General features: G+C 45.6%; 2 protein-coding genes and 1 pseudogene across 2 annotated transcripts; 2 read left to right on the top strand and 1 right to left on the bottom strand.

The window, feature by feature from the left end:
* The first annotated feature begins 10,654 nt into the window (after positions 1–10,654).
* On the top strand, positions 10,655–12,085 carry LOC133902055 (protein HVA22-like). The gene is made up of 5 exons (XM_062343633.1): positions 10,655–10,838; positions 10,954–10,980; positions 11,070–11,192; positions 11,398–11,566; positions 11,667–12,085. The coding sequence occupies exons 1-5, from the start codon at positions 10,792–10,794 to the stop codon at positions 11,685–11,687; spliced, it is 387 nt and encodes a 128-aa protein (XP_062199617.1). The 5' UTR covers positions 10,655–10,791; the 3' UTR covers positions 11,688–12,085.
* Positions 12,086–12,821: 736 nt separating this feature from the next.
* LOC133902054 (kinesin-like protein KIN-14M) lies at positions 12,822–14,586 on the top strand (annotated as a pseudogene).
* A 2,055-nt stretch (positions 14,587–16,641) lies between these two features.
* Positions 16,642–18,141, bottom strand: LOC133901220 (1-aminocyclopropane-1-carboxylate oxidase 1-like). Its single transcript, XM_062342510.1, has 2 exons — positions 17,894–18,141; positions 16,642–17,774 (listed from the first exon to the last, which is right to left on the bottom strand). Exons 1-2 carry the CDS (start codon positions 18,005–18,007, stop codon positions 16,917–16,919), a joined length of 972 nt encoding a protein of 323 aa, XP_062198494.1. The 5' UTR covers positions 18,008–18,141; the 3' UTR covers positions 16,642–16,916.
* Positions 18,142–22,243: the final 4,102 nt, after the last annotated feature.

Genomic DNA, 22,243 nt, shown 5'->3' with positions numbered 1-22,243 from the left:
ATTACTGGAGATGGCTTTAAAGCTTTTTTTTTCGTCGGTATAGCGATCCGGTTGGAGTTGCTGCCTGCGAAGGACAAAGCAGGCGCGACACTGACAGCTGCCTGAAAAGATTTGAGCTGCATAAGTCATTGGTCCAGCATGGCATTCAGACTTGGAGACACTGCTCTCGAAGTCATTGGTTGCTGGTGACTGTGAGCTGGGAGTGGAAATATAGAGAGAAAAACAGAAAGGAAGTCCAAAGAGTTGGTCTATGCCTAGCATGGCAGAATCTGACGGTAAAGGGACAATGTAGATTACACCTGGCCTGGGTACTTCTCTACTCTAAGTACCGGCTGTTGCATCTTCAATCCACAAAGAAACAGCAACTCTTTTGGCCCCATTTGGTCTGCGGAGGTTGCAGGCTGGATGGGTAGCAGGTCTCGCCTCTTCAGTTGTTCTGCATCAGATTGCAGGTCCGGTAGAATGTGCAGTTCCTCAATCCACGTTCAACTCCAACTGCTAGAAGATTTAACATCAATAATTCAAAGCCGCCCTTACAACGGCAGATTGCACTGTCTGCATCTCTGTGCAAGTCCGTGTGAGGTTGCTGTTCCGTGAGTAGAGATATCAGTAAATGCCGTACCGGCGGGAAATTCAGCTATTAGGAGATAGCGATGAGACCTTTCTCCCTATGTAGGAATGTAAATGGAGAATCTCCTAAACAACAGGTAGAGCGGTGACGTTTTCCCACCCCATCCCTTTCCCCATCCCGTCCCCATCCCCATGGGCGCCGAAATTTCTCACAAATGATGGTTTAAATATCTATATGGTGTTATTTCTATGACTTTAGACATCTATCTTATGCTATTTTGTATTTGTGCTAATCTTCCTACTAGCTAGTGATGTGCATATATCTTTACATCTTATGCTAATTTAATGTGTGCTAATTATATTGAATGTCAAGATCAAGTATTGTATCTTATATTTACTAGTTGGAGGCTCTTTTTTCGCCTCCATATTAATCCTAAGAAAATTCTAAAAATTCTTATAAAAAAGCAAAATATACGACCGTCGAATTAATTGATTGACTAACTGTAAGCATAGATCAACAACCAGACGAAACAACATAGAAGATTAAAAAAATAAATCATAGAGTCCAGCCCTAAGACTACTTCTTGCCTTGCCTTTCTTTCCTTTTTTGTTGTAGATACCATTTGTCCAACAAAGTTACGTTAGCATACTCCAACTTAGTTACATTAGCATTCAACACATTTTTCCAAATCAATTATAATCAAATATTACAAAATTAAAACAACAGAACGCAAACATATTACGGATTATCACACAAAAATAATATCAAAGAATTTATAATGTATTTCAAAAAAATAATATGAGATACGGTGACGAGATTAAAAATAATAATAATTTCAAAAAATCAAGAAAAAAAAATAAAAATCAATTTGCATAACACTAAAATGAAAATTATAAATTAGATCTATTCACAAATAATAAACATGATTTCAATATTATGAACAAAAAATATATTTATATTTTACATTCTAATATTTAAATATAAATAGTTGATGTATCTTAGCATACAACCATTATTAACACAAATATCTACAATTCAGTCGTAAGCTAAATTTCTAGTCTGTACAGTCGCACGGGTTGATGCGCTAGTTCTATACTAATGCTAATATTTTATTAGCTTGTAACAGTAGGGGGCGGGTATGTTCACCCACCCGTAGGGAATTTCTCATTGCTAACAAATTATATATATATGTGTGTGTGCGCGTGCACGCGCACAAGACTACACGCCTGTTTCAATAAATGATAAGAATAGGCTATCATTGTCTGTTCATCGGGCGAGAACAAGATGTCACCTGATGAACGAGCAAGACCATGTGGGCCTCGACAATTAGGGCATTAAAACCCAGAAGAAACAACGTGCCGCTTGTTCACCGGGCAAGACAAGGGCGACACCTTTGTCTCGCTCGGTGAACGGGCAACATCTTTGTCTAACTCGGTGAATGGGTGATACATTGCTTTGGCTGAATTAATTTAATTTGCGGCAGCATAGGCAATTTTTTTGTTGTCAATTCGTCCAGTACCATTAGATGTTTGTGCGATATTTTAATGGGAACTGCGACATACACAGACGTCGGCATGTATGGTATACAATTATTATAACCTAAACTAGTATCGCGTCTAAACCTAGCATGCTTTAGGGAATATAAATAACAAGATTATAATATTTGGTCTACTGAGTGTAACGTGGATACTTTCTCCTCCACACCGCTTACGAGCTTGCCTCACATGCCTAACGTGCCCTCTCGCGCTTCCTCTCCCTCTCCGCCTCACAAACCTCTACCATTATGCGCTTATGCTCCTCCCTTATCTCCTGCTGCTCCTCCTGAATGTGCTTGCGCGTAGCCTCCCTCCTCTCATCAGCTTTCATCATTGAAGCTCTCCAAGAAGCATGATGCTCAATGTGAAGGAGGAAAACATCCGCTTCAGATTGCTCAGTATTCAGCCACTATAAGAAGTCACATAGTGATGGCGTCGACTATAATGAGGAACGAAATGTTAAATGGTAAATCTTAGTTGTTTCTGGAGTAACTTGGCTAGAAGTTATTACATGGCAGCGAGAACCAACATTGGTGTTTCCATGGGGTGGATCATACTCGTAGTTACGGCATATGAAGAATCTCCTTCCATAGGTGTAGGAGAACTCGAAGAACTTCATCACCCTACAAAAGGTCTCCACACCAGCATATGCACACTTCGACCCCATTAGACGTAGTATCCAGTATGTATTTCTTGGTGAATGGATCAAACGTCATTTTCATTCGAGTTTTGGAGGTTGAGGCTACTAGTGTGGTTCTACATGTGGGCAGGAGATCATCTATTCATACAATGGATTCGTCTTGGCTCGTGGACTAAATCCATGGAAATCGGCCCTGCAAAGCAGTTAATTCTGCAGAGGTGTTGTCATATCAACTGAAAATGCTACTTCTAAAATGACTACTTCTGAAAATGCTACTTCTGAAAAGCCTACATCTGAAAAGGCTACTTCTGAAAAGGCTAATTCTAAAAAGCCTACATATGAGAAGGCTAGGTCTTAAAAGGCTAGTGCTAAAAAGGCTACTTCTGAAAAGTCTATGTTTGAAAAGGGAAGTGATGATAATACTAATTTTGAAAAGGTTAGGTTTAAAAATGGAGTACATATTTAGTAATGTGACCAATTGTAGTAGAAGTCGTTAATTTTATTATCATGGTTGAATGTGTGAGGGTAACACAAAGTTGAAGGTAATATTACATTGATGTGGATACGAAGAAGTCTTCTACTGGTGGATCGGGGATGTCTCCCCCTTCATTGACGTGTTGTTTCACCCTCAGCCTCTTCTTACCGACGCAGAAGTGCTTCATGCCTTTGTAGGTGTTCATCGTTCCTTTGAAGTTTGGTCTCCTGCCTCCTTAGAATGTCCTATCAAAAACAATTTTCCTCCTCATGCCTCTAAAGTTCCTCGGCCTATCGCTTATGTTCTTGTTATCGGCGTTGACATTCTTGTTGCTGCTCGTGCTGTGCCTCCTGTCTTAGCCATGCTTTATCCATCCTAATCTAGTACTCATATTTTGTTTCAGTCTCTGTGATGTAGCCCTCATAGTATGGAGACCTGACAAGGTCAATTCATTCCTTGAAATGACAAGGCTTAGGATAACAAACCCGGAGTTAGAAGTGATGTACTGAAGTTATAATTAGGAGGTGTGGACAAAGGCAAATTGAAGCAACATCGATCAATGGAGGGTATGGGCTGGAGGGGGTGAGAAAGAAGGGGTGGGCATGCCAGCAGTGAGATGGGAGGGTTCGTTTGGTCCAACTGAGTATGAGGAGTCTTTGTACAACTTCCATTTGGAGTATAGGAGTGATTTTCGTTCTCCAACTCACCTAAAGATTTACGAGCACCCGAATTAGCCATGGCCTAAGTGCTCCTATGACTATGATTGTGTCGTTCAGATGTATGATGGGAGCTTTTATGGGAGGTTGAAAGTACTTGATATCGCCTAGAGGGGAGGTGAATAGGCATTTTTTGAAAATTAAAAACTTCGCAGTGGATTAAACAGTAACTGGATACTCCGGTTCAATCTGGATACTCAGGGGTCTGGAGTATCCGAGTTCACCTGGATATCCGGCCCATACAGGAACTTCAAAATCAAAGGAAACTTAAGCAAGTCTAGATTGATCTATGAGTTACCACAGGTTCTAAGAGATGCCTAAAGATTTTTTCACCAACAACCTGCAGCCACAAACTCACGAGCAAGTAGATTGGAGAAAATCGCTCAAACTCAACTAGAACAAAGGAAATGCAAGAAAGTAAAGGAGACAAATATTTGTTCCTGAAATTCGACCACTCCACAAAGAAGTGTCTATGTCTCCGTTGAGGAGCTCACAAAGAGCCGGGTTTCTTTCAACCCTTTCCTCACCCAAGCGACCACAAAGATCGAGTTTGGGTTGCTTACTCAAATCGATGGGTGATACAAACTTCCAGAGGCACTCCACAAGCTTGAGTGCTCTCCGGGCAACGCCAACAGTTTAGGAGCTCAGAGCGCCAAGAGTAAAGAATGCAAATCAAAGGCTTGGCGATGAACTCAAGTGCTCAAGTATGGGATTTAAGCTCTCTAGCTCTTAATCTCAATCTCCCAACCCCAATCTCCAAATCTTGCAAGAATCAAGGCTCTATAGGAATTAGGAGGGCTATTGAACGACAATGAATGAGTTTGTCAACGAGTTGTTCAGCAGCAAATGAAGAATGTGGTGAGCGGGATATTTATACCCACCCTCTAAAAAAACTAGCTGTTATTGCGCTTTTTAAACTGACCCGGAGTATCCGGGTTTACCTGGAGACTCCGGGTAACACTTAGGACTCAGCCGAAAGCACAGTCTGCAGCCTGCCCGGAGGGTCCAGATGCTCCAGAAACCGGAGTATCCAGACCAACCCGAAGACTCCAAGATAAAAAATAAAACCAAACCGAGAGCCTCGTCCTGGAGCTCTACCCAAACACTCCGGGCAAGACACCAGAATCCGGAGTATCCGGGCTAACCCAGAGACTCCGGGTTCAGACAACACTTCCCTTTTTCCCGGTGTCTGTGAGTAATTATGTCTCTCAGCTTTTGGTTCTAAAAGGATACTTTGAGCACTGAGACATCATCAAGACTATCATTACGCATCCCTCTTAATAGTACGGTATTCCTAAACTCAAATTAAAAAATAACAAGAATTAAAGCCTATTGAGTAACTACATGCCGATTCTCTATTCTTGTTGAGGGACACTAACGTCGTTTAACTTCTCCAAAGGGACTTAAAACCTGTTCATAACCTCAGTAAACTCATTAGTCCCTTAATGGTATGTCATCAATTAGCCAAAATCCACATAGGAGGCTTAGATGCACTTTCAGAGGCATCGATTCTTTTGATGTCCTCTTGGTAGGGTGAGAACTGTATCACCATGACCGTCTGTGTCTTTTTTTAGAACATTATACATATGGACCTTCACATTTCTGCAGGCCTCCAACAATGAACCCGACAACTACGAGTACACGAGATGGGTTGATCCTCCTATTCTGTAGCATATCCAAGATTACATGCACCACATGTGAGACCAAATCTTTGACTTGCTGAGGGAGGTTGATAATATGCCAAGTCCTCCTGTAATACACCTAGAGGACACTTGTGTATGCATCGATTTGTGGTGCACCTACCTGTGCTATAATAGGGATGGTCCTCCTTCACCTCATGCTCCTGCTCCTCCTCGGTCAACACAATACAATGATGGAGATTATTGGGACTCAAGTACCTCCTTGCAGTTCACTCTAAGTTAATACGACTAGAAACACTGTTAGGACAACGTTGTAATTTGTGTATCGTTCCATCGATGTTCGGGCTTTTTTACATTCCCTAAGACATGTTAGGCGAAACTCCAACACACTACTAGGGGTATCATATATGCTATTGTATGTTCGATCGACGTGTTTATTATGATTATTACGGAATGATCGTGGTACGAGTGTATGGTATGAATAGAATCATAAAACAAAAATATGGATATTGTAGTAGTAACAATTACATAGTAGAATTAAGAAAGTAACATTACACTAACACTACCATAGTACCGTAACACCAATAATAACATAAGACCATGAAACTAATAATAACCTAGTAACCTATAGGTTACGTCCCCTCTTATGGACGCACCCTGGTCACATTGGCCCTCGGGACCTTGCGCCTCTATGCTCTCACCTGGTCAGCTGAGTATGTCAGCGGGTCTGGTGGCACGGTCATCCACGTAGGTCATGCAGTGGGCGATGGAGTGGCGTAGCTATCCTGGGAGGGTTGTGTCCCCGTAAGTGACACGCCAAGTAGCTGCAACACATCGAGATTGTCACTCTCTCCGAAGATGTACGAGTACCTAGGGATTTGAGTACCCTCCCTGGTGAGCAACTCCATGTAGCTACCCTGCGCCTCTACATCCCATAGATCATCGATCTCTGCACATGAAACAACGAAGATAACATGTTATCACCGATAAAGTGTTACTTACGTAACAATTGATTATGCATGAAGGTAGTATCGTACCTGAGTCGATGACACGAGGAGCCAAAGGACCCGAGTCCGTGCCAGAAGGCTGCATGGACCCACTGTCGGCATAGAAGTGGTCACTGACACCGGTGAAGGTTGGCCTGGTTGCTGTGACACCGTAGTGGGGGTCACTGGCACTGGAGAAAGAACACCTAGCCCAAGCACCACTGTAGTGTGGGTTAGTGGCCCCAAAGAAGGACTGCCTCACTGATGTGCCACCGTAGTAGTGCTAAGAAATCAGGGTTGAAGATGGCTTCGACAGCTCAGTGGTGAAGGTCGGACATATCGGTGGGTGTGATATCTTGGCGAACATCACAGACAGGCATGCCATGAGAGGAGAGGACACTCGTGCTCCCGTCTCAACGTCTGAGGATGACCTGTAGCTGAGTGCCATGAACACCTTGTTCACTTGCTAGATAATCCGGCCTAACAACACGCTCACCTCATCCTTGGGGACCTTGAGGCCACTATTGATCCAGAGCTTGGTTGCCCATGACTCGACATCAATCTAGTGTAGAATATCCCTCTGTAAATAAAAGTTTCATTTCATTACTTAATTTTTTTGTAGCAACAAGTGTAGTAAATGCGGAGTCATGTAGTATTGTGCGTAAGCGAATGCGCCTGGTCTCTGTGCATTTGATACGTGTCGTGAACGTTGGATATGTGACATGGAAGCTCGGTCGGTGTGTACATGACCCATGTGCACGTCCTAGCCATGAACTAGGGCAAGTACTCCATGTACACCTCCTCAAAGTGAGGCCGATCCTTGTCGACGACGTTGTTGACAACATGGTCCCATTGGTCAACCCATGTCTGCACACGAGTCGCAAACGTGCTCGTGCTATGAGCCTCCCTACGCATCAACTTGAAAAAACATAAACAATATAGTTAATGTGTTGCACTATGTACAATGAAAATATAAGTATATTGTTACGCACTTGTATATGTTGGTAGAAACCGTCCTAATCATCTGAGCAGGAATGTCTGAAACTTCCCAAACTACCGTATCACGTGATGTGGTGAGTACTCCTCAACGTAGAGGTCGTAGACAAGGGTGAATCGTGTGAGCCAGTACTTCCAGCCCTGTAAGCACATCACTGAAAGTCCAAATGGAGCCCATCAATGTACATCCTCCTCCATGTACAACCTCCAGCATACATCATTCACCATCAGCTCATCAGACTGGTGAATGAAGTCTGAGTACACGTCATGTGTCTGCACACTGGACCAAGACTGTTGTTCAACCAAACTAAGTTAGACAAACAAAGAAAGTAAGTAATTAACAAATATGTGCAAGTTCAGAGCTCTTACTCTCCATCTGCATCTGCCACTTCTCTGGCGTAGGGGACCATTCTCCTTGAGACCGTGTTGCCGTGGGTCTCGGTGAACATGACCCACTTGAGCAACCACAGGAGGTACACCTCCAAGTGACGGGACACGTCCTTATCGCCTGCCAGTGGGTGGATATTGTCCACCTATCAAAAAAGAAATAATTACAAATATCTTCATCCATTAGTAATGTACAGGAGACGAAAAACAATATAAGACATATACTACAAACTAAACAAGAAAGTCCTTCGTCGATCTGTGTCTCTTTGTCCTGGAAAAGCCCTGAACGGGGCTAGGCTGTCCCTCCGTTGAACGATGGAGAAGTATCTGAGCAGCTTATCGCGCCACACCACACCCACGTCCCTAGTCCTAATAGCGGCATCTACGCAAGGCAGGCCCATCAGGAGCGAGATATCTTCAAGCGTGGGCACCATCTCACCACAGAGGAGGTGAAACGTGTGCGTCTCGAGGCACCACCTATCGACAAGGCCGCGAGCAAGGCCCGATCGTAGCTGAATCGCGTGACCATCTCCGACCTCCAACCAATGCGTCCACCTCCACCAACCAACACAGCGGAAGTAGTCTAGCAGCACGCAACCTACAAACATATCAAAGTTAGTGACGAATATGAAAAACAAACCTTGTAGAACGTTACATTGAAATTGTACAAGCCTCGAGGTCCAACGGGCGTCAACCCTCATGAGCTCCTCTGGCACACGGGGTCATAGTATTGGAAGCTCCTCAGTCTACACCACGATATGGTATGAACGGTGCTTAAGGTCGAGTTAAGGGTCAAGCAGCTCCAGCTACACCATACCTGCTTACTGCACAAGTTATTTATAGTTTTATAAGGAACCAAACATAGAGTAAGAAATAAGTGACCAACAGATAACGTAACATAATTGATTGTTCAAAGCATACATAAATATGTTAATGAATACCAATTTAACACGTTACAACCTCAAACATACTGGCAATCTTAGTATTACAACTGTAAACTACAATTTTGTGCACATGAATATCCATCACAACATGAATTACAATATATAACTCGATGAAGCTGAAGATTGACGATCGCAAGGACATCTCCCATCTGCAGCTAAGCCGAAAGGACCTGCTTCCATGGGGTTAACACTTGGAACACCTACAGTGCATTATTGTAACTGGTTCCATTGCACTTGCTACACCATTTCACACGACACCTAGCTTCTACTTCGTCCATGTCATTACAGATCCTAGTAGTCCTGCACCATCCCTTCTTCTGCTTTATTTTGTCGGGATCAGGGATGAAAACACAGTCAGGGTCAGATTCCTTTGTGAAAGATCCACAAATCTCGAAACCATAGAGCTCAGTTCCAAGTGTTGAAAAGAGCTTCCTTCTTCAAATAGTTGTAGATTTACCTCCGAGTCCTCATCCCATCATAGCATATATAGCAATCACATGTGAGGATGGCTTATACAATAGCATCGGCTTGTAGCAGGTGCAAACACACCTATCATCAAAGATGGATAACTCTCTGACGTTTTCCCCATCCTTCCTTTGTCCCTGCATAGAACTTCGTATCTAGCCCCATTTATGTCGTAGAGAAGAGCCCACTTCTCCTTCAGCTCATTCTCAATCCACTCGCTAAATGACCTAGTAGATGACCCGTTTCTCCGCGTGATGGCAGCTTCATTGTCCATTGGCAGCGACTCAAGAAGTATTGGTTCGTCCTCCGTTCCCCTCACGGGCCTCCTTGTACGCTCATGTGTTTGTTTCTCTGTCAACTCATCCAATGTATTTCAAAAAGCATCAAATTTTCATTGCTGGTTCTGACCGTACGACCTCTTGAACACGCTCATGAGGTTCTTATTCTTAAATTGGCAGAAGAAATTTGCATCCAAATATCTCATGCACTACATACTCTGTAGATCTGGTAACACCCAATCAAGCCATCATCTGTTTTATTTTGTAGATCTAAATTGCCGCGAGCATCCTAGCATACCGGTCATTTATAAGGCACATGTTCAGTCAAGCACCAATAATTATCATCCTCACATGGTACATGAACCAATACCAACTGCTAGTGTTCGTATTCTTCACAAATACAAAGGTCAATGGTAGAACTTGGTTGTTCCTATCAACCTCAATAGCAGAATTTGTCCCTTATATATGCCGGTAAGGAAAATATTGCCGATGCACAAGATAGGACGATAATGTTTGAAAGCTTTGAGATATATATATATATATATATATATATATATATATATATATATATATATATATATATATATATATATATATATATATATATCGAAACTAACATGGGCCGGGTCTTAAAATACTAACATGTGATGCATAGCCCAATGATCCCTCCAAAGTCCAAACGGATTTGGCCTACTTGAGTTTCTGGGCCTTTTGGCCCAGGTTCCAGGATGAAAATTGGAAAGTGTACGCCATTCATGGACGATGGTCTCACTCAGAAGAGGAGGAACTGACGAGAGGAGTAACCTGCCGCGTGCCGGCCGGCTTTCCCTGATCTGAGTTCCAACGAAGAGAACAACCGGAAACGCCGCCTGACCTCGGGGAAAGTCGCAGCACGTGCACCGTCGTCCGAGAGGGGAACAGGCTGGCATTTCACCACGCAAAAGCGATTCGAGCCCGGGTGATCTGGTCGGGTCAGTGCGTGATCCAGCCTTGGACGCCACGTCCAAGCAAGGCACCCGATGCCCTCTCGCGCATCGTCGTCGTGCCTCCTCCGTCCTCGGTGAGATGACGAGTATAAAACCAAAACTCTTCTCCACCAGAAATCGCGCATTTCGATCAAGTTTTCTGCGTGAGTAAGATCGGGATCAGAGCAGGAAGATGGGTAGAACGTGGGCTCTCATCACCCACCTCCACGCTCTTGCAGGGTAAATGCTCGCAGATCCTCTCCTTCAACATTTCTCACCTGGTGACCTATGTTTAGCTTGCGACTAGTGAATGTGCCATGGCTGATTTGTGTGGTTTCTCTTCTTTCACGTGCAGGCCGACTCTTACCCTGATATACCCCCTGTAAGTGAACAATGATCGGACTGCTGCCGGTTCAAATGATAATTTGCTGTCAATGTTGTGTGCATAAGTGAGCTGTTGATATGGATCAGGTATGCGTCGATCTGCGCGATGGAGAGCACGTCCAAGGTCGACGACGAGCAGTGGTTGGCCTACTGGATACTCTACTCCTTCATCACCCTTATGGAAATGGCGGCCCAGCACGTCCTGTACTGGTAATTTATCGACAGTATTTTCTGTTCTGCAGCCTGAAATGAAATCTGCAGTTCGACGATATGCATGTTGACGCAGGGCAGGGGAAAAAAATACTCGGGTCAAAACAGCAACTTTGTTCAGTGTTCACCATCCTAAACTTTGTTCAGTGCTCACCATCCTAAAGCAGAGTCTGAACTCTGAACGCGATTACTCCTTCCTTTGCAGGATACCGTTGTGGTACGAGGCGAAACTGCTGTTCGTGGCGTGGCTGGTGCTGCCGCAGTTCAAGGGCGCGTCCTTCATCTACTACAAGTTCGTCAGGGAGCAGCTAAGGAAGCACGGGGTTAGGCTGCACGAGCACCATGGGCACGCGCACGGGCCACACGCCCTCAAGGTATGTATTTTCACGCACGCTAAGCCTCCTTGTGAATTGCGTTGCGCTCGTTTTATGCAACTCGCTAAGCCTTATGGTGCTTGTTTTGCTGAACACGCAGGCTGAGCATGGTGTGCACTGAGCAGCAGGGAGAACATGCGATGCCAATTTGCCAAGTAACCTCATCGGCCGGAGCGATTCCGTACGTCTTGCTATAGAGGAGGGACCGGTTGTTTCGTGTATCGTCATCTGAACTGCGCAGGACGGCCGTGGCTGATATGCGCTTGTGTTGTAAGAAGATTGCGAGAACACTGTGGACATCGTATCGGTCTGTACGCATGCTAATTCCGATGGTTCTGATTGTCCAGCGGGAGGAGTCCTGTTCTTTGTGACGAATAAATTTGTTGAACAGCGATTGTATTTATTGGGCAAGCTTCCAAGCAACGCGTTTTCTTATGCTAGCATGGTTGCAATCCAAGCACTCCGGCTTAACCAAAATTTTGGTCATACCCAGATTTTGGTATCAAGAAAAAGTTAAAATGTGACTTAATTTATTTATGATGAGTGATTAGTATTAGTATTTATTTGGTTTGATAATTTTCGGTTTTGTATGAGTTTTGATGTGATTTGAATTGATTTAAAATTTTATTTGAACATATTGATTATGGATTAATTAGAATTAGAGTTGGAGATATGTGTTTGCTTATCTCATGGTGTGTAAGTGATGGATGCAACTTGACGGTCAATGGTGGAATGATCGGCTAAGCGGAGTGCTTGGTGTCGGACGGTCAATGAGGCCGGGCGGAATCAAGGATGATTCTAGCTGAACACGTGAAGATCAAGCAAATCATGGAAGACGGATGTAGACGACGTGTTGATAAAGTCAAGCGAAGGGGATGCCAGTGTAAGTGACAAGGTAGCCCGAGGAATTAGGAACGGAAGAGACTTGCCGGCGGTTAGGATTGCATGATGGAGTACACGTGTCGACATTGAAACGCTTGCTTAAGGTGTAAGCAAGGCGACAAGTCACGCTTTGCTATGAGAGAATTTGAACCAGCTAATTGAGACCTTTGTGCTAACTATTTAAGAGTTTAGAGTTAGGGTTATAGAAAAGAGAAGGATGAGTGCTTAATCTATGTAATATGTGAGAGTTTTGAGAGATACTGCCGGCTACCACCCGTGACGCCCACTTGCTGCCATCTGCGCCATCCTCATCATCAACGAGAACGTCAGCCTCCTACCGGGGGTGCTCACCTTATCAGTGAAATGTTCTCACATGAGAACATGACTTGCAAACAGAGCAGTGGGTTCAACTGCATTCAATGAAAGAAGCAGCAGATCTCATAGGTTAATGTTTATATTCCATAATTCAGTTACATTTTTCTTCTGATTCTTCAAAAGAGGATTAATTTGATTAACTATGCAATGTTTTCACCATACACATTCGAGGTGTAGATCTAAAAACCGGAGCTACTTTGCGCGGGGCACTACATCTTGTTGATCTTGCTGGGAGTGAGAGGGTGGATACTTCTGCTGTTACAGGCGATAGACTCAAAGAAGGACAACACATCAACAAATCTTTGTCTGCTATGGGAGATGTCATATTATCTCTATCATCAAAAAATGCTCATGTACTGTACCGGAACAGCAAACTTATGCAACTCCTGCAAAGATTTTTTGGGTGCTTACCATTGCTGATTGTTCTATATACCATTGCTTTACATGGTACCTTGTCACTTACCTAAAAGAATTATCTGTAGGCGGCCGTGCAAAAACCTTGATGTTTGTGCAGATGAACCCAGATGCCTAATCATATTCAGAGACTATAAGTACTTTAAAGTTTGCTGAAAGGGTTTCTGAAGTGGAACTAGGTGTTGCAAAGGCCAATAAAGAGGGCAACGATATCAGAGAATTAATGGAACATGTGACAAATTTCTGTTTTCCTTTTGCCTGTCTCTTTCTTATTCATACGAGGGCAATATATATGGATTACCATTTACCAGTGTCTATTTTCTATACTCCACCATTGTTCCTCTGTAGACAATGATCGATTTACCTCCACATGAGATGCAATTAGAGTTTTTTCTTTTTCTTTCAAAGTGAACGCAAAATTGCAAATACCATTCGTTTGACCAGCACTACAGACATCATTTGATATCTAATATCCCTCGCACCCTGCAGCTCTCACTGCTCAAACATAAAATTGCAAAGAAAGATGAGGAAATGAACATATTACAACTACTCAAGACACAAACTCCAAGGGCCAGGACAGTAAAACGTGTCGATTCCCCATTGAAACATTTGTCCTCCTCTCCAGGCATAGCTTCTTTAGGAAGCAAAATCCAACATTGAAGAACGACATCGGGTGGAAAGGTAATGAGCATTGGCAGTAGGGCTGGCTCTGATGCTAATAACTTCTCTAACATCAGTGACAGGCACTCTGAATATGGTTCTATACACTCTGTTGATGATATCCAACCGCAGAGGAGCATTATGGGACCTCCCAAGCTCTTTGTAGGTGAGATGGGTCAGAATTCCGCTGACCCCGAGCTTGCTTGCTTTGGCTATGCTAATTCAAAGGAGAGGTCAAGAGATATATCAGATAGTGATCTTTCCATGAGTACAGAGAATGATTGTTCAATAAGCAGTGTGGTTGAATTGACGCTCTTCCCAAAGCAGGAAAAAATGTCTAGCACTTTGAAAGAGCAAGAGAAGGCACCAAGAATTCCAAACGATCGATTGTAAGTGTTCTTAGTTATCGGCAGTGAAAATTCATAACATTATGTTTTCATGATATAGATATGTTTTCTTAATGACTATCATTTCTTTTCAATCTAAATTACATATTATTAGCAATTAATAGAAGTATTTATGCAATTAGAGCGGTACTAAGATTGGCTAGCTCTATTCATTCCGTTGGCCTTTTGTCTTAACTATTTTTATTTATAAGCATGTATTCGTCCTCGTACAGGTCTAAGATGGCCACTCGAGTTCAGAAGACAACACCAAAAATAGCTTAAACTTCTAGCTTGTGGCCATAGATACGTAGTGGTGACATGAACTGGCTAGCTAAATGGGGATCAAACCTTAGTAATTAGTTCTTCAAGTTTTTAGTTTTCGGACTGACAAAAACGTTTTGGTTTCTATTTTATTTGTGGACTACAGGAAAAAGTAATACTCCCTAATCTTCTCTATTAATTAAGCAACAACTTCGATTTATCTATGGACTTGGCCCTGTATGTATATGTTTGACTTCTACTGAAAGTACCATAATTAAATTTTATCAGTGTTATTTGGGAGAGAGGGCTTAACATTTCACTGATAAAAGTGAATTTTAACTATGCAGACAATCTAAGCAAGTTTGCCTTCGATATTAAGCAATATTGTAGAATATTGTGCATTTTGAAATTCCCTAACAACAGTGAAAATGTTTGTTTATAAGTTGTGAACACGTAAGCAAGAAGGTAAGATACTAGATACACACTCATGTAGTCTTGTTTGTGGTAGAGTGATCTTGTAGCAATATAGCTTTGTTGCACTGTGTATTGACTCTGCAAAAATGTTTACCATATACTATCGAAACATGTCTTTCTTCATGATCGAGATTAGGATTGTCAAATTCAGGCTCATGTTCTAGGTATATGTGCATGCTGGCAAATGCTTCTATTTACACAGCTCAATGCTGTTAATGAATGGGTTGAAGTCCTGGAACAAATGATGTGAGCTGCACACAAAATATTATGAAGAATAGGTAATGTAGTTATATCTCTCTACTCTTTACGTTTCATATGGCATGCCAATTCATATTGTGTTGTTGTACTTACAGTTACATGGTTCATTTTGGCATTTTAAGGATTGCTCCAGGATGATGTTTCAACTACATCAAAGACATCTCATAGGATCATGGTTGAACTACACTTGGCTTGTTGATTGAGCTTAAGTCTTGTGATAATATTTGGCTTACACTTCTTAGGTGATGCTAATAACTTCAGCTTTCAAGTTAACCAGGCGTGAAAAGAAGTAACACTGTGTATTGGTTGTATCTCATGCAAAAGCATAGCGAGGAGGGCACTTACGGGAATGGAAGTCGAGCGGGAGAGCATCCGCGTGGCAGGGATCAAGGACATAACGGCTCATATACTTGATAGCAAGTAGGACCACAGGAGTTTATGTGGTGGTTGGTGTCTGGGATTGTTAGGGACCTGGCGTGTGCCACGTTGGAGAACGAGTTGAGTGACCTCGGCGCCCATGTGGTGGATCAGAGGGAGTACAAGCAGACGAGGGGCAAGTGGATGCTGGCTAGCATGAGCTCATATATGCAATAATGCAGTTATTCGGTGATGGTACGACATTCACACTTTGGCTTTATATGTGGCATACATGCGTGGTTACTTCTGTGCAGGGTAGTGCAGGAAATCCATCCATAAACTTCTCCCTCTGGTCTCTGACTTAGTCCCATTATGTTTTTTTTTTAGTTCCTATGTTTTTCTTATGTTGCATTCAAACTTTTTTTTCTAAAACTTTATTGTGTTATGCATTCTTGTAGGATTTCCATGTGCCAAGCACCTCAATTCTACGTTAAGAATATACTCCATCTGGTCAAAAATACAAGACTTTTTTTAAACTTTTTATGGTCTTCGATGTTCAATTTTGACCACTATTTTTTATTAGAATATAGTTATAATATCTAATAAAAATATAATATTATAAATGTATTTTTCAAGATAAATCTACACGTATAATTGTTATATTTGCAAATTAAATATTTTGAAAGCTATTGATAGTCAGAGCTTTAATAGTTTGACCAGATCTTAATCAAAACGTTAAGTATTACGGCCAGAGAGAGTATTCGCTATTAATGTTTGTTAGGGGAAAATCACTTTTACATGTGTTGTATCAATGTAAAAGCGCTAATTCATCTACACCGTTATAATCTCACTTCACTTAAATTAGCAGTGTCGATTTCTCTTTTTTTTTTTTCAATTAGCGAGAGAATTCTAGCCCCTCCCCTCATTTATGGATTATTTCGTTTGAATTAATGCCACCAAAGATTCTTGTACAGATAGATTCATTTTGGCCTTGACTCGTTTTAATAAAAGAACACAGGCATGCAATCTCACACTAGTTACTCGTAGTATAATTTATAGCAGCAAACAGGTTACAGACTTACAGCACGACGACACACAAAGCTAGCTAGCGAACGAATAGCATAGGGGGACCAGACACAGACATAGATGAGCGATTGAGCGTGCAACAGCACGCCACAAGTACAAACTAGCAATCCTACGTGACTTTATCTAGGTCCAAGAGGTGGCCATGCGTACGTTTACAACACGAACAGTAAACCCGAGCTAGGTGCATGGTCCGGTCGTTACGCGATGGCTATGAGGTTGGAGCTCTCAGTCTCCATGGACTTGAAGGCCTCGAACCGGGGCTCCTTGGCCTCGAACTTGTGCCGCACGTACAGCGCCATGTAGTCCTCGAACACGAACCTCGGGTACGCCCCCGCGGCCTCCTCGGCATTCACCAGCGCCGGCGCCGGGAAGATGACCGCGTCGCCGCCCGGGTTGTAGAACGACGCGATGGACATCCTGTTCCCGTCGGTCTGTGCCAGCACCCGGTGCAGCACGCTCTTGTACCTGCCGTTGGTGATCACCTCCAGCTGGTCGCCCAGGTTGACCACGATGGAGTGGCGCATGGGCGGCACGTCCACCCACTCGCCCTCCTTGAGCAGCTGGAGCCCGCCCACGCGGTCGTCCTGGAACAGCAGGATGATGCCGCCGGCGTCCGTGTGGGCGCGCAGGCCCTTCACGAGGTCCGGCCGCGGGCACGGCGGGTAGCTGCAGACCTTGGTACCGAAGGTGGGGGCGCCCTTGGGCCCGCGGAAGGCCCGCGCGAAGTACCCCTTCTCCAGGCCGAGGTTCTCGCACAGCAGGTCCAGCAGCCGCTCCGCCAGCTGCTCCAGCTCGCCGGCAAACCGCTTCATCACGCGCCTGTACTCGTCGTCGAGGTCGGGTATCTCGGCGATGTTGGACTCCGGGAGGTGGCGGACGAAGAAGGTGCTCTCCCAGTCCAGGTCTTCCGCCTTCACGCCCTGCGCGTCGTGGCCGTCCTTGAGCGTCTTGCTCACGAACTCAAGGAACCTCTGCTCGCGCACCTGCTTGTAGTGGTCCTTCGTCAGCTTCTCCACCTCGTCCATCAGCTCTGTCGAGATGCCGTGGTTCAGAATCTGCACCGCAAGAACAAAAACAAAACAGGGAAGATTAAACATCAACAAGAAAATTTCATGCAGCTTGTAGCTTGTTAACTTCTACATGTTTTAGCATTCATCGTATCAACTATGCCTACCTCGAAAAAGCCCCAGTTCTCGCATGCATCACGCAGCAGCTCCATCGCTGCCGGCCTCTCCTCCCCACCGAGCAGCCCCATGTCGATGATCGGGAATGACAATGCCGACGCCATGTTTCTTTCTCGGTTTCTCTCGTCACTCTCGCCGGACTACTGGACTAGCTAACAGCTCTCTCTCTCTCTCTCTCTCGGAGATAGGTGCGGTGTCTAATGCTGAATGCTGGAGTGCAGTGAGTAGGTGCCAGGGGTCGGCCGCAATTTATAGGCTCGGCAGTCGGCACCCAAAGTTTCCTAGCGATAGCGGAGTGGAGTACCATGCTGCTGACTTGTAAGCCCTGCAATTTACCCGAGGATGTTAACACCGGTGCATGGTAGGTGCAGAGACCAGTGGGCAGCCCCACCAGGCCACCACCCATGTGGCCGGCGCTTGCTAGCTCGTGCCATCCCGCAGCATATGCATGCACAGAATTCTCTCGTCATGGTCGCGCGCGTCCGCCACACCACGGGCGGCCGGGCGGGACACGTACGGAAGCCTCAAGCCAAGTCCTGCGCTCCAGTGCCGCTGCTTCGCGCGCGGGCGGCCGTCGACGACGGTCACGCGACGCTGCCGTCGTCAAGCCGGGGATGGCACGGCATATGGCAAATATGGCACATGCCGTTTAGTCCCCGCGGCAAAGACTGGACATCCCCTACTGTTCGTCCAACTAGCCGTCACGGTCGCGGGGCAGCCATGGCGCCATCCGACCATCTGCACAGGAACCTCATTCTCTTGGTAGGATGTCATACTTATATCTGCCAAGAACGTGTTAGTACGTTGGATGCCTTTTGGGTTACTGAGATGCTCATATTAAAAAAGGTGAATACAATTTAAAAAGGTTATAGGTCAAATTTTTTAAAAATAGCGTTCAAGAAAACTTCACTTCCAATTGTCCATGCATTCATCGATCCGCCCATGGCCGCTCCTAGATAGCCAAACTAGGATCTGGAGAGTGGAGACCTTGCAGTTTGCACAACGGTGTGAGTAAAGTTGGAATTGGGCCCACTTTTTACTCGCGTCACATCTCCTACAGCTCGTCACTTGATCAGGGTTAGTGGTGAACAAATTGACACAAGAATTTGTGTTCTAGCTTAACTTCTTAAATCTTTTTTTAAGGTTTCTATCGACATCCAACATTCATCTTTTGCAATAATGGAAAAGGCAACCAAAAGGTAAGAAGGAAAAAGAGAGAGAAGCAAAGCTTATGCGGTAAGGCGTGATGGAACGACGCATTAGGGTGACAGAGTCTGTTGGGGTCGCCATCAAGGACCTCTGACACCTCCTTGGCTCCGCCAACCTAGGATCGAGGACCATCAGGATTAGGATGCGGTAAGGCATGATGGAACGACGCATTAGGGTGACAGAGTCTGTTGGGGTCGCCATCAAGGACCTCCGACACCTCCTTGGCTCCGCCAGCCTAGGATCGAGGACCATCAGGATTAGGACCCCTCCAGGACCCTATGGCTCCGGTGGGGTCTCGGAGGTCATGCCTTCGAGGCCCTCTTGACCCTCGAGCCATCGGTCTTTCAGAAAGATCAACCAGGAGAGGGCCCGCAGGACACCCTCCACTTGCAGTGAAGTGACCGGTATTTACCATTCAAGTGGTGGCCGCCTGACACATTGACGCAAGTAGTGTCGCCTGGCAAGCTAGTGTAGTGCGGCACCAAAATAGACGAACAGCTACTATGACAACTGTCTCACCAGCCGTGGCCATGAATTACAGGGCTGCCCCTATACCCTATGATACAGTAAAAAACTTATATCTCTATCAGGCTCATATGGGCATATTTGTACATTCACATGATAAATAACAGTATAAATACAGACCCTTGGCCACCAAGCCAAAGGGGCAGATTTCCTTGGAAACCCGTGGTGTTCTATCTATCTTCACTTTTCCTCCAAGCTTGAGTCATTCCAGTGAATTGGCTCTCGATGCACTTTGTTCATGGAAGATATTTTCTTTCCCCAATAGTTGGCACCGTTCGTGGTGAAGTAATATGCATAAAAGCACTAAGAAAGGTAGGATGCCACCAAAGAAGAAGACGACCAGGGCGGCAGCCTAGGCGGCTGACTCTGTGGCCACGCTGGTGCGAAAGTCCATATGGCCACCGCGACCAAGCTCACGCTACACTGCTGACAGCGCCTCAACTGGCCAAAATGAAAGCCCCATGGTCACTGGAGACACGACCACGACCCTGGTTGTGACTGATGCTAGGGGCCTTGTCATTCTGAAGGCCCTTCAGCGACAGCAAGGAGTGGGCCTCGTTGTGCCCCGGAGGGTTGCGGTTGAGGCCGTAGCTGCACAAGCCACCGCGGTCAGCCGGTAGGCGCACGTGGTAGCCCTCTGGGCTTTGTTGGAGGAGCTGCAGGCGGTCCTATGGGCAGCACAGTCACCTACCGACATGACTGTTATGGCGCCTGTAACAGTCGACGATGCGCAGGCTGAGTCTCTAGGGGCTAGCGAGAGCTTCATCGTCACGACGCATCACCATCACGCACCATCCACGGTTGACCAATAGGCAGCGGAGCCTCGGGCCCGTCAGCTCAAGGCTTCACTCGTCAACTTTGACCCCCCCTCCAGGCGAACTTGCAGGCTGTACCCTTCCCGGATGAATTCAGAATGCCCAAGCTGCATAAATGCCCAAGGAGTTCAATCGCGCATACGCCCTCACCATTGAAGCCAACGGAGGGGGGCAGGTCACCATGGCTAAGTGCTTTCCTCTCGCTCTGTAAGGGGTAGCCCTCCGATGGTTCTAAGCGTTAGAACCCAGGTCTATTTACACCTAGGCCCAGCTTAGGGACACCTTCTACAACAACTTTCAGGGTACATTCATCGAGCTGGTGACCCCTGAGAGCCTGTATGCCATTAAGCAATAGCCTGGTGAGACCCTCCAGTAGTACTTCCAAAGGTTAACCCAACCAAGGTCCAGGTAAATGACATTTCGGAGTCATCGGCTATTAACGCCGCTACCCTAGGTCTGGCCACCGATCCTCTCCTTGATTGACTGCAGCAATGCCCGGTGCGCTCAATAAGCGCCCTTATGTGAAAATTCGAGGAATATGTGTGGAGGATTGTGCGTATCACCATGACCCCCTACATCAAGCTCGGGAGGCCCACCTCTTAAGCGGGGTCCTCGCATGCCCCACCACCTCCATCGGTAAAAAGGGGCTCCGTGAGGAAGACGAACATCGCTCAAGATCGAGGGGCTTTGATCTCATCCTGTTCCAAGGGACGTGACCGAGGGCACTCCGGAGCCTTCCTTGAGCGACAACACGCCCATGGCTAGCAACCAGAAGAAGGATACTGGTGGATTCTGCATGGGGTGGGCCAAGTCCACAATGCCGAAGATTGACAAACCATTGACACCTTTCGAGAGGAGTACCTCGAGAGGCAGGCAGCACACGCGGCGAGGGACCGGGCTGGCAACAAGCAGCACGGAGGCCGCGGGCTAGTAGTAGGCCAATAGATTGATCACCTGGCCATCCAGAACTCTCTGCCGCTGACTCTACCTTTGCCACCACTGCTACCCACCACACAGCACATCAACGAATGGGGCCATCCTAGGCGGGTGGTCCTGGCCACAACAGGAGGAGGAACCTTCAGTGGCTCCACAAAGCAGTAGTGGTGGGATTATGCATGTAGGGTCAACCACGTTGGGGCCACCAGCATCCACCACCGAATCCCTGGATGGGCCGAAGTCCATGTAACCTTCTCCCACAACAATGCTATGGGAGTAACCTTTCATCATACCGATGCACTGGTCATCACGGCAACCATCGCTAAAATTGAAGTCCGGAGGGTGCTGATTGACGGAGGAAGCTCCGCAAACATCCTCTTGATACATGCCTTCGACCATCTCTACATTCCACGAAGCCGGCTCTCTCCATCCCAGATGCAACTTCAAGGGTTCAATGGGCTCCCCTCGATACCCTAGGCCGAATAGAGCTGCTTGTCCCCTTCGGCGAAGGTCCCTTTCTGTGGACCGAGATGATCACCTTCGACATCGTGGACGTGCCCTACACATACAATGTCATCCTAGGATGGGGAACTCTAAATAAGTTTGGAGTAGTCTCCCATCACAATTACCTCTGCATGAAGGTACCCAGGCCCTAGGGGCTAATCTCCGTACACAGCGATCAAAACTTGGCTAGGCGCATCGAGTATGGGCACCTCGCCCCTCTTGACAGCCGCCACGTGCAAAATGTGGTTGAAGGCCCCTTGAAAAATCCCTCTGCAACAAGCCTTGAATGCTGGGTCCCTGTGAAGCCCCAACCGGAGGGGGATGTCAAGCACATCCTATTAGGAATAGGGA

The sequence above is a fragment of the Phragmites australis genome, chromosome 20, assembly GCF_958298935.1.
Source record: "Phragmites australis chromosome 20, lpPhrAust1.1, whole genome shotgun sequence".
Taxonomy (NCBI): Eukaryota; Viridiplantae; Streptophyta; class Magnoliopsida; order Poales; family Poaceae; genus Phragmites; species Phragmites australis.
This window is presented reverse-complemented; position numbering and strand designations above follow the sequence as displayed.